Source organism: Podarcis liolepis (genome assembly GCF_965112155.1).
Source record: "Podarcis liolepis genome assembly, chromosome: 11".
Classification (NCBI taxonomy): Eukaryota; Metazoa; Chordata; class Lepidosauria; order Squamata; family Lacertidae; genus Podarcis; species Podarcis liolepis.
The window spans coordinates 44,859,073-44,872,255 of NC_139565.1; the positions used below are offsets into that span (position 1 = coordinate 44,859,073).

A 13,183-nucleotide genomic window follows, 5' to 3' on the forward strand; every position below is an offset into this window, starting at 1 on the left:
AGCAATAGATGCGGCGGCGCTTAAGGTTACATTCCATTCACACAACAGTCACAAAACAAACACACAAGAAGAGCCTGTTGGATCAGGCCAACGGCCCACATAGTCTGGCATCCTGTTCTCACAGTGGCCAACCAGGTGCCTGGTGGAAACCTGAAAAGAACACACACACACACATCCTGCCTTCCAGAGGATGCTTTTTAGCCAGACACAAGCTGGAAAGGAAAGGGGTGTCCCAAGAGCCAAAACAGACTGTGTGCAGTAATGTTCCTTTCCACCACTGCTGATTTGCAGTCAGATCTGTGCAGGGGTGGCTACCAGATGGCTCAGTTCCTGTGCCACATGGCACTGGCACAGAGGCCTTTTCCCACTGCCCAAACCTGGATGTAGCCACCACTTTCTCTGGGCAGTGATGGTCAGTATGTGCAAGCCCACTTGGCTGCTTATGTCTGCCTCCTTTCCACTCAAATATCTTTCTCTCTCCCCCCTCACTTCTGTCTTTGAGTTAACTTTGCCTAACAATCTCAGCTGTTGTTGTTTTTCTGTGTCTGGCTGGGTAGGAAAAGAGAGGGTTCCTTTTTGCTGGCTGCACCCAGATTAGGGAACACTTTGCCTTGTGAAACACCGTAGGCTCCACTCCCTCACTGTTTTTCACTGCTTGTTGAATACCTTAAAAAAAATCCAAGCTGTTTTTTTATGAATTAAGCATATGTTGACTCTACCCTTTGGTGCAGTTTTTATGAGTTTTTTGTGATTTTATGCTTATGTTTATTTATTACATTTCTATCCCCTCCTTTCTTGTAAGAAGCTCAAGGTGGCCTGTATCGCTCTCCCCATCCACGTTTCATCCTCACAGTAACAACCCTGTGTGGTAGATTAGTCTGAAGGACTCTCACTGGCCCAGTTAGCTTCATGGATGGGTGAGGATTTGAGCCTAGTCTGACTCTTAACCACAACGTCACCGTGGCCTATATGCTGTAAGCCCACCGACGTGATGTATTTACACTAGAAGATGGGTGTACATGTAAATGCTCTAATAGAAAATAAAATAGTATATGTTAGTTCCAGAGGCAAATGGGTAACATTTGACCTTCTAGCTGTTTTGTTTTAAGAGCATCTATCTGCACAATGACAGGGGACAACACTGGAGGGTATCAGCAAACCAATTTTTTATGACAGGAGCATTTTATGGATGGACTACAACCGCCCTAGGCCACAATCCTGGCTCCCAGTCACGTTTCAAAAAGAACCAGCCGAGTGCCAAGACCAAAGGCCCCTGAAGAGTTCTGGCTGCACTGCTGGATGAAGGACATCACACCGTCCCATTAGCACATTTCTTTCATTTCATCTCTGAAATCTGAAGTGAAAGAAGTGAATGATTTATTTGCTTCCATACATGCGCATCCAACTGACACACGATCACACATGAGCGCATTGCACCAAACTTAGAAGCAACTTTAAAAATGGCAAAAGTGTCCCTAAAAGGGCCCAGAAATGGCAAAAAGGCACAAAAACAGTGCCTAGCAATCCTGGGAGCCTTCGCAACTGCAATCCCAGGAGCTCTTGCACTGACTGCTGAGGCCTGTGTAGAGCTTGAGTTTGAGCAAGGAGGTTTGGAGGGATCAGTTGTGGTGGAGTCTGATGGAGTTTGGAAAGTGCTCCTGGTTTTTTAAAGGATTTTTCAAGGGTTTACAGAGGTTTAGAGGCTTTTCCAGTTGGCACAGGGAGCCAACACACAATTTGTTGTACACTGCCTTGGTATTCTATTGGGGGGGGGTCCATTTTAAATAAATAAATATAAATAAATGAACTGCATGAGCATACAGTTCAAGTAATTGAGCAAGTAGATGCACAGATTGTACACTCACTGAACGCAAGGTACAAATGCCCCTATGTGCTTTACCAGCTGTTTACTCCAAAGTACTAAGGAACATGCAGACACGCACAAAAACACACCACATGGTTGCATTCAGCTTCCCCCAACCTGGTGACCTTCGGATGTTTTGGGCTACAGAAAATGGCTGTGGCTGGTGGGAGTTGTGGTCCACAACATCTGGAAGGTAGCAAGTTGGGGAGGCTGTTTTAGTTCAAAGAGCAAGAACATACCCTCAGCATGGGCCCATTTTGAAACACATGTGGCTCGTCGCAGACCACGCAGTATTCGTTGAGCACTGGAATCCGCTGTTCCGCAAACTCAATCGTCTGAGGACAACGAAAAAGAGAACAATACAATCTGCTTAAAATAATTAACAAGCAGCTCCACGTCCTCCAGCTTTCCGAAACAGAGGAGGCATTCTGTCCTACCTGTACGAGGAAGCCATGGTCTCTTATTGGAATGGATTTTGCACCGTAATTTGGCTGTTTTAGAAGAGAGAAAAGTAGCAGCAGCATTAGAGCAAGTCTGGTATACTGAAGCATTAGTTTCAGAAACAGGAGATGCATTGGTCTTTATTATATAAAGCATGAAATTGTTGATATTTGCACCTGGAATGCACTCAAGGGAAATCCATGTCTTATTCCAATGGTTTTCACTTGAGCATGTTTAACAGCAGCAGTAGCAGCAACAAAAATTGGGGCCAAACAAAGAAAACAGGGGCCAAACCATTTGCACAATTAGCAAACTGCACGAATGTCTTTTCAAAAGTAAATAGCAGGTGAGGTCAGGACTGGGAGGGAAGGCAAAGGATTAAAGTAGGGATGGGGAACACTTTTCATTCCAAGAACCCTTTGGGGACCATATGCCAGTAATGGGTTGAGTTAATGGCAAAAGTGGGTGGTGCAACCAACGGGAATTGTACTTTCATGGAATAGGCTAGTATCTGTACACACACCCATCTGTATCCTCCATTGAGGCAAACAAGAAGCATTATTGGAACTCCAAGACGTATTCTAGCTGGGCAAAAATATTCAAGGAGGGGACAAAGCAGGGTAGGTGGCCTGGAGAACTGCCCACCTTAACCACATGCCTGAGTCATAGCCTGAATTGAAAGCAGTTCAAATAAGCCATTCATGCAATTTGCCAGCTGTGTGCATGGCACTGCATCTTGTTTGGCCCTCCTTTCTGAAAGTTGTGCACCTGTACCTAAATGCCGTTCTATGTTCTACCAAAGGAAACTGCACACCATTCTTTAAAGAGAAAAGCAAACATCTGTCCTTTTAACACCGCACGTCTACGCATCCATAACCAGATCCTGAGTGAGGCCAATGTTGATCGGAGCTGGGCTTCGCATGCCACTTTTCATACTGGCTACAGAGATCAGAAAGGGTGTTGTACGAACATCTGCTGCTGAACTGCACATGGTGTGAAAGCAAAAGGTTCCCGATTTAATCATCATCAAACTCTGGCTAAGAGGACAGGACTGGGTAAGAGTTTTGCCTGAGATCTTGGGAGTGATGCTACCTCCTGAGTGAAGCCATACTGGGTGAGATGAACCAGTAGCCTTGATCAGACATCCGCTAAACCACAGTTAAATGTGATGATAATGAGTCTCCCTTCCCTTCTTCCAAAGAGCCCACAATGGGGAATATAAAAGCTTTGACTTCTATCCCAATATTCCTCTGAAGATCTCAGGATAGCGTATGTGCCTGATTCCTGACACCCACCAATTTTATGATTACAATCACCATATCAGGGAGGTTAGGCAGAAAGAGATCATGAGCAGCCCAGGTCAACCCATGGAAGCTTCATGGCAGTGTGCCCACATTGCTTATCATGGCATGACTGAGCCTAGCTTCCTCTGGGGCTAACCCCCACCCCCCAATTTCTATCTCTGGCAAGAACACCAGGAAGAGCTCAGAAGCTTTTTCAGTTTTGATTAACCACAGATTGGCATGTCACCTGAATCCAAGAAACTACGGTTAATCTTTGAAACAATCTAACTTTTAATCATGGGATGTGCAGCTATACTTATAGTAAGCACAGTTTCAGTTTCAGATGCTATGCTAGTGCTGTTGATCAAAGCCAGAGGTGAAAGCTTCCAGTCTCCTCCTTCCAACCGTGCTGAAGATGGAGGGGGAAATGGAGGCTTACATAAGCTCATTCCCATCACATATAAATCATTTTTTCCTCATGATCTCTTAACACAGCCATTGTGGAGCCTGGAGCACAAATTTACCCCTCTGGAGGCACCCACTTTATTGGGTTGTGACTGCTGTATTGTGCAACAAGTCCTTTCTCCAAAGGCTAAACTATCATCAAAAGTCGTATTATAAAAATTAATTACTGTACTTTATCCATGAATTTGCAACAGCAGGAATACCAATATGGAGAGGCAGAGAGAATCTCACACCTTTCATTCTCTTCACATTATTTTCCCAGAGCAAATAACAGCTGTCTGCATGAATAAGATTTTAAATATCTGTACCAGCACTCAAAATAATAAAGTCATGGCAAAATTACTTCCATGGTCATTTTCCTACTCCTTGTTGACAAACAGACCATGCCATCATTATACCTAGAGATTCCTCATAATATTTTGTAGTATTTTTTTAGACATGATTCAATACTTCCTTGGGAGATATTCCCAGAATATATCTTCTTATCTTCTTGATATGGATATACCATTCAGACATGATTTTGCAGCAGGATTGGCACATAGTACCATAGTTAATGGTTGCCTTCTGATGCAAGATCACAAGGCCCATTATTTTAGTCACAGAAATGTTAACATGGCAAAATATCATGCAATACATTTGTTAATAGTAAGTCCCAAGGGGACAGATCAAATCAGAAAGGTTCACCAGTGTGAGTGGAAGCTGAAATGTTTTCTAAGGCTGCAATCAATAACATATATTCAACTGGACTTAAGTAGAAAATGGTTAAAAATGGACTGTGTGACAACACGTCTATGAACAAAGGTACAATTTCATGCAGTTTACCAAAACTCTGTTTCCACTTCTGCATGTATTGTATGTTTAACTCCCCCCAACACCCAGAAATATGTGGAGAAGAAAAAAAGAAAACCCACAGAACAAAACTGGTTACGCACAGCAGATTGTGATGGGGATGATGAAGATGGTGTTAAGATACCAATAAGCCCTGAGGTAAGAGAGAGCCTCCTGCCCTCTGCTATGGTGGGTTCTTTGAAAAGATCCATTTTAGAAGACTTGGGGACACCAGAATAAGTCTTGCTGAGCAACTTGTGGTTCTTCAGCCCGTCTAATTCATCCATCCTAAGGTTACTGGAGTAAGACCTGCTCAAAAGTTTGTGGGGCTTCAAAGTACTGTTGTGCTCACATCGAGTATCCCCAGAGCATGGTCTACTGAGCAACTTGTGGGGCTTCAAAGTGCCGCACTCATCCTGCTTGATGGCTGCCGAGCACGAGTGGTTCAAGAGTTTGTGCGATTTAATGGTCATGGTGTGTTCAGCCCTGGGATCGCTAGACAAGGAGCGGCCAAAGGTTCGGTGGGACTTGGTGACACACGCATCCTCAGCCTTAACTGTGCTAGAACAAGTCCTTCTCAACAACTTGTGGGTTTTTGAGATGCCATCTTGTTCGGGTTTCAGTTTTGATTTGTTTTTCCCACAGCCTGGTGGAGGATAACTCGGCGACCTTGAAAACAGGCAGAGAGAGAAATTAACTGGAGCACAGCTTGCTATGAGAAATACCAACAACATCTTGCTTTTGTTCAGGTCTCAGTTGTTGTCTTGACCTGGAAGTGAACCCTCTTATTCTTTCCCCAGGTCCTTCTTGTGAATGCCTGTCAACAAACCGTCAAGCCAAGCTCCAAACAGGGGAAGGCCACAATTGAATAGTAGAGTGTATACATCCAAGTTTACTTCACAGCATGAGCAATTAAGACTATTACTGGATAACATCTGCTCTTAAATGAAGCTTCAGGAGCGGCACAACCCCAACACTTCTTCAGACAACGACTGACTAACTTGTGAAATTCAGTTTCACAGAATGTGGTAAGGACTAGTAGCTTACATAGCTTTAAGAAAATACTGACAAATTCATAAAAGGTTGGTTTACAGCAGTAGTGTCCAAACTCGGCCCTCCAGATGTTTTGAGACTACAAATTCCATCATCCCTAGCTAACAGAACCAGTGGTCAGGGATGATGGGAACTGTAGTCCCAAAACAACTGGAGGGCCGAGTTTGGCCACCACTGGTTTACAGGTTAACCAAATGAAATTATTGAAATCAGAGGGAGATAGTACGCATGGTATTCAGCTAAGTTTTACTCAGAGTAAAACCTCTGAAATTAATGAGCTTGAATAAGTTAGACTCATTAATTTCAATGACTCTACGCTGAGTAAACTAGCCAATGTTTCTCATAATTAGATACTGTACTAAGGACAAATAAACTATAGAGAATGGTTGGCCATCATCATGTGCTTGAGAGCGTTCAGAGACAATTGCCTTCTGCAGCTTTTTGTATATATCTACCAAAATTAAAAACAGTATCTTTGAAAGAAACTACGTTGCTTGATTAATCACAGACACCAAAAAATATTTAATCAATTAATGCCAACCTTTGAATCTAACTAGTTAATATATTGAATAATTTAGCCCAGCCTTGGCCAACCTGGCAGGGGCTGATGGGACTTGTAGTTGAAAACAACTGGAGAGCAACAGGTTGGCCAACAGGTTGGCCAATCTCCCTCCCATCCTTTCTAAGGTATGCTAAAGAAATAATGGCATCGCTTTCAACTAGGTACCCATGTACAGAAGGGTTCTTTCCATGCATGGGTGATGGAATTGAGACCTAACAGTGGATTCCACCAGCAAAATTTGGGATGGCAATTTCTTTGAATCCCCCTTAGTCCCTTAAGCCAGCTGAACTGTTCCTGCTCTGGAGAATCTTTGGAAGCCATCAGAAAGAGATTTGCAGGGGGTATAGAAAGTACTGTGGAGAAAGATGGAATTGATGTATGTTATCTCTCCTGCTGGTAGGAGCAATCAAACTCTGCTCAAGGGATGATTCCACCAGCAGAAAACGTGTTAAGATCTGAGTCATTCAAATTACCCATAAGACAGTGAACAAGGCACTTAACACAATAATGCAAATAATCTAATGGAGAAGATGACATATAATTTGAAATTGCAATAAGGACGGGTACCTCCAGACATTTTCTTATATGTTTTGGCATTTCTTTATGACATATACTGTGGAACCATCATATTCAAGACAACCCGCGTCACAAGTCTGGCAAATCTGAAACTATACTTGATGATCTGATAACGTTGAAAGTCTTTACTTGGACTTTTGTTATTTTAACTCATGTGAAACTACTCATTCTACATGCCTATTTTAAGGTTTTGTTTTTCTATTTCTATTTTTGTTGTTATAATTGTTCTCTTTTATACTTATACTTTATATATATATATATATATATATTTGTTTTCGTAGATTTTCACGGGTACAGGAATGCAGGTTTTGGTGTCCTCGGGTGTCTTCCCGTGTAAAAGTTGGGGTGTCTAGGCGACACTGAGATCCCGCTCTGTTCCAGTAACAAGAAGCCGAAAGCACCAGCCTGAAGATGACGAGTGAGACCTCGTCGAAACGTCGCCTAGACACCCCAACTTTTACACGGGAAGACACCCGAGGACACCAAAACCTGCATATATATATATATATATATATATATAATGTGTATAAAACAGAGAACAATTATAGCAATTATTGTGTGTGTGTGTGTGTGTGTGTGTGTGTGTGTGTGTGTGTAAAAGCTGGAGTGTAAAACCTTAATTATTATATCACGCCTGTGTGAATTTCCCCCCAGAGCTGGTCAAGCTGATCTGCAGCACTCCTTATGGTAGGCACTTAGCAGCAGGAGCTGAAAATCATATTTAGCACTTTTGCACTCTGCAGTATTCACCGCCTCTATGGTTGCTGTTAATAGAACTCAACAAGGCACAGCTGAAGCCCTTACAAGAAGTGGGATGAAAGAGATTGTGCAATGGGGACCTAAAGAACTTATTGTGTGAAAAGTCTGAGAAAACCACAACCTTCTGAACTCAGTTTATGTGATTTGCCCCACCTCCTGCAAATCAGTAGCACTGCAATGGCTCAGTAGAGCACTCCTGCTCAGTAGAGCATGAAATCTAGTAGGAATCCTGATTAGCCCAGGATTCTCCCTTGCATGGGATGGGGGACCCCTTCACAGGAACATCAATATGTGAAAATGGCCTTGCCCAAATTGCATTGCTGCCAAACGCACAGCTAGTAGGGGCTTAGTCAGATGCACACATCAAGAATTAGGGGAGGGGGTCTCACTGGTATGACATTGTGGTCCCCTCATACATGGAAAGTATGTTTGCAACGATCTGAGTGAACCTCTCTCTTAAGGAACCTGAAAGACATTATTCTATCTTCTAGTAGGATAGCACCGTGCTGCTCCATGATCACTTGTGCCTACCTGCGCAGTGTAGAAAAGATGTGCAGAGGAGATTTCACCTTCTTCTCTGACATTTTTTTGTTGTGCGTACTGTTTGATTTCTCTTTGCCATTTTTCCATTGTTGCGTAACAAACGTTTGCATGATTCTGAAAGTTGAAAACACAGAGACAAATCTTTGATGTGCATCTGGACATGTACGTAAGACTCAAAAGGGTCCCCTTCCTCCAATCTCACCCTGAAGATTTGAGTTACAGATAGGTAGCTGTGTTGGTCTGCCATAGTCAAAATAAAAAAAATCCTTCCAGTAGCACCTTAAAGACCAACTAAGTTAGTTCTTGGTATGAGCTTTCGTGTGCATGCACACTTCTTCAGATACACATGTGTATCTGAAGATTTTTTTTATCCTGAAGATTTGCTCTTTCTAATTTGGCTCACTGGATGTTTCTTACATACAAGACATATATAGAGATAGCCATCCTTAAACATGCCATTGAGAGAAGTGATGAAGCTATAAAAAGTGTTTTAGTTGTATCAGCCTTAAGGCAGGGTGTGGCTTCCAACCAGCTTCTCCAGCTGGGATTGGCTACTGCTGTACAACCAATGACAACCCTGTAATGCAGGGATGGGGAACCTGTGACACTCCAGCTGTGGTTGGACCACAACTCCCATCCTCCCTGACTACTGAATATGCTGGTGGGAGGTGGAATCCAACAACATCTGGAAGCGTTACTTGTTAGCCACCCCTGCTGCAATGTGTGAAGGAATATCTACTCTCTGCTTTCCTCAACTGGTTGTGTTCCAGATACTGTTGGACTACAATTTCCATCATCCCTGACCATTGATCATGCTAGCTGGGGGCAACAACAATGTCTGGAATGAGCCAGATTGAAGAAGCCTGGACTACATCAATAAAGGTATGACATGATACACCTAGATCTGTCTTTCTTTGGATCCTTGGAAAACAGGTCCTCATGCCAATACTGTTATTAATTCAGACTGCATCAGTCCAAAAACAGCCAGACACAATACGTTGCAACAAAAACACACACAATATGGGATTTAGTTTTAGCAGAACTCACTTCTTCAGCTGATGCCCCAGTCCAAATCTTTCCTTAGTAGAGATCTGAAATACATCAACGGTGGGCACTGTAGGACAGAAGATATCATTGAAAAACTGAGAAAAGCTCACATATTCCAAAGCCTACCATTACTATAGTGGAGTATTAGAGCCCTGTCCCCATTACGTCTGATGAAAATTGTGTACAAGCTAAATTCCCAAGACTGTAGAAGAGTTGAACAGAGAAAAGGTTTTGGAACCCTGAGACTCGTGGAACATTGTGAGTTTCCTGCATATCAATGGAAAGGACCTTCCCCACAGGTTCTGTGTTGATAGAGGTTATGATGCCTAGCAGAGGCCATGCCAGACAGCACCAGGGAGCTGGATTCAATTTGGAATGGCATTGCTAAAAGCAAGGGGATTTGGACTCTGTTGAGATAGGTTCTGAATTAGCTTGTTTCAATCTTGGGCCCATGGGACGCGGCTGGCGCTGTGGTCTAAACCACAGAGCCTAGGACTTGCCGATCAGAAGGTCGGCAGTTCGAATCCCTGCGACGGGGTGAGCTCCCGTTGCTCGGTCCCTGCTCCTGCCAACCTAGCACTTCGAAAGCACGTCAAAGTGTGAGTAGATAAATAGGTACCGCTCCGGTGTTTCCGTGCACTGCTCTGGTTCGCCAGAAGTGGCTTAGTCATGCTGGCCACATGACCTGGAAGCTGTACGCCAGCTCCCTCAGCCAATAAAGCGAGATGAGTGCCGCAACCCCAGAGTCAGTCACGACTGGACCTAATGGTCAGGGGTCCCTTTACCTTTACCTTAATCTTGGGCCCATGCAATGCTTCAGGTTATGTCACATTCTCAAGAACACAACACAGCTCCAACCCCCCAGCACGTTCCCCCACTCAGATTTCCAGTACTGGAGTCAACCAGAAAGACTGCTGTGGTGGTTTTAGCCAGGCATTTGGATGCTGCAGAAACACCAACCTGGACATAACAAGATGTTTTCCTTGTTTCCCCAGGTCTTCATGCCCACAAAGCATCAGCTGCCCTTCCCAGGGCCACTCTCTTCACCAGGCTAGTTTAAGAGGGAAAGGGATTTCTGTGGTGTTGGGAAGGGCTCTGGTACTTAAGCCCACCAAATTGTGACCAGAGCCCAAAACTTCAGAGAGACATGGGCCTAGATTATAATTTGCCTGTCAGTTCTGAAATAGGGAAGTTCATACCCTAAACTCTCCCAATGGGTCAACAACTTCGGAAAAAATTCCAAGATGGGTGAAAAGTACCCTTAGAGAAAAGGCAAGGATGATGGATGATAAGGCTTTCTGAAAAGCAAAGCAAAGCAAAGCAAAACAAAACCAGATGAATTGCAGAAAAGAGGAGGCCGTGGCAGTCCAGCACTAGTGTTGTCAGAATCCCTGGATTTTCAAAAAAGCTCAAAGAGGAGCAGAGGAAAAATCCTAAATAGGTTATTACTTCTTAAGAAACCAGCTGAGGAAAGAGGGGGGACATTTGTACCTTATGTAATGTGGAGCAGGACTCATCCGCTTTTAGGAAACTGGCATTAGCTACAACAGGAGCAGCTTTATTATACTTGTATGTTAAATCACATTCCCAACCTCTACACATGCATTAGCCTGGCATTTTTATTCCATAGGGTTCAAGTGCTTTTTGCACTCAGCTGCGCCATCAAGGCTTGCGACCATGGCTTTCAGCTTGTGAAAGGTTACAGATTATTGCCACATTAATTTCTTGCAAGGGCAAGAAAGGCAGGTGTTGATCTGGCTGCCCTGCCACTGACTGTGCCTGCTTCACTGCTGGATGTGATCCAAAATCCACAGAAGGGCAGTACCATTGTTAGGCTCAACGAAATAAAGAGCAAGCATTTGCAGTCTGCAGAACAGAAAACTAGCTCAGGCAAGAAGTTAAACAAGGATATAAAGCCAAGAGCGGTGTAGCCTGCAAGTTACAACACCCATCTACTGGAGTGCTTAGCTGCATATGATTTTCATGAGACTATGGACAGGTCTGTCTTTGGACACGTGCAATATTATTTGAGTCACTACTTGGCTGTGGAGAGAGAACCTCTCCTGCTTCCAGGAGAAACATCACCTGAAGGCTTTTAATGTAAGTACTGGTGAGACACAAGAGGGATGGGAGCAGAGAGAACAGAAAGGGAGACAAAAGTATGGAAAGGTAATGTATAATTTACAAAGCAAGGCACTTGGTGTGGATAAAAACTGGCTGCATTCACACAGCAGTTTATTACATTTCCCTGTTAATTCCAGGATTGTATTTGACCTTTCAGAGAGTGTGACAGCCACTTCCAGAATATAGCGCATTAATCTAGAAAACTGCAGGAGTAAAATGACAGAATTTGGGGCAATATATCAGCAGACGATGCAGAAAGGGTGGGGAGTAGTGACATTGTCCAATGGTTCCCTGGTGCAAATGAAATTTAGTGTGGCATAGCAGTATATTGGTCTAAAAGTTTCATAAGACAACCGATACTGCAGTGTGACGGGAACATCAGAGAACAGGACAGAAGTGCCAGCATTATTAGCAGGAAAACCAACACAATATTCCTCACGTCTGAATGCACCCACTGATACAAGTGATGAGTGGGTAGGTGTTGAAATCCTTTTCCTTTGGCTGTTTTGGACTGGCGACAGGAGTGCACAGCCAATGCAGGATTCAACCCCAACCCCAGATGGTGTCACAGATACGGCTTGGGGGAAATGACCTCACGGGTCAACTCAAAAATATAAACAGGGCACAGATTGCTATAACAAGGAGATGGCTAAATTCTTTCACAAATGTGAAAAAGTAAACAACTATTGAAAGACGGTTGTTAGTACAAAGATAATAAGTGTTCATCTACCACTTGATTAAAAAACCCCAAACACTTCTTGCTTAATTTTCAAAAGGATGCTACCTCTAACAATTGCTTTGAATTAGCGCCAATGGTGATGCTTAGACAAGAGAGTGCAAAAAGAAATACTCATAAAGAAAGAATAGTTTTGTCAAGTGATGAAATTAATTGTGCAGGTGAATGAACAGCTTATCAAATAATTGTGCTGGTGACATAAGAGCTTATCAGAAGTTCATTTCAAAGTTTTTAAAAACTGAGTAAAGGCTGGTCCCCTATGACTGTTGCTATAATGAATTTTCTATGCATAGAAAAATCATAACACAGCTTGGTTTAAGACTTACAGTGAAATCTTAGCGATACATGTTATTGCTTGTAGGGACCTGGATTTTTCTCACTCAATGGGTCTTCTATGTGTCTCAGGGCTTTCCTTTTCAGCCAGAACTCACCAGAACTCAGTTCTGGCACTTCTCAGGTGGGCACCATTACCATTATAAGAGAATAAAGGTGGTTTCATGGTGCATTCTGACACCTCTTTTTCTAGGAAAGGGGAAACTTGACGCCCAGTGATGTAGCATCACAGCCTTTGGAGCATTACGTAATACACAGAAAAGGAAAGGAAGAAACTGGCTGAAGTTTTCAGCAGTAGGCATGCATTCTTCATAATATCTTCTGACTTTCAAACCATTTTCCTCAAAACCCTCGAGTTTGCTGGAAGGTTATCAGAGCTTCCTCAATGAGATCACCACAGTGGGGGGAAAGACAGATTGCCAGCCTATACTGATCTTCCAGTGCAATATGTAGCCATGGAAAGGGTGGGTGGGTTTGTCCTCACTGCAGCCCTGTGTGAATGGAAAGCTGCCGCAGATTTGTGTCCCAGAATTCTCTGCAAGGCACCAGGGTTCTTCAGGAGGTAAACA

The 13,183-nt window shown here is 43.4% G+C and overlaps 1 protein-coding gene across 7 annotated transcripts in view; it reads right to left on the minus strand.

Annotated features, from left to right (window-relative positions):
* The window catches only part of PARP8 (poly(ADP-ribose) polymerase family member 8), a 160,873-nt gene that overhangs the window by 37,555 nt on the left and 110,135 nt on the right, over nucleotides 1–13,183 (minus strand). For 4 of the 7 annotated variants that reach the window (XM_083465825.1, XM_083465827.1, XM_083465826.1 and 1 more), the window contains 5 exons: nucleotides 9,422–9,488; nucleotides 8,363–8,488; nucleotides 4,965–5,550; nucleotides 2,302–2,355; nucleotides 2,104–2,199 (listed from right to left, as the gene is read on the minus strand). In XM_083465825.1, the coding sequence (XP_083321951.1) occupies nucleotides 2,104–2,199; nucleotides 2,302–2,355; nucleotides 4,965–5,550; nucleotides 8,363–8,488; nucleotides 9,422–9,488 (929 nt within the window). The remainder of the gene's footprint in view (nucleotides 1–2,103; nucleotides 2,200–2,301; nucleotides 2,356–4,964; nucleotides 5,551–8,362; nucleotides 8,489–9,421; nucleotides 9,489–13,183) is intronic. The other 3 variants (XM_083465831.1, XM_083465830.1, XM_083465829.1) reach the window with 1 other exon arrangement.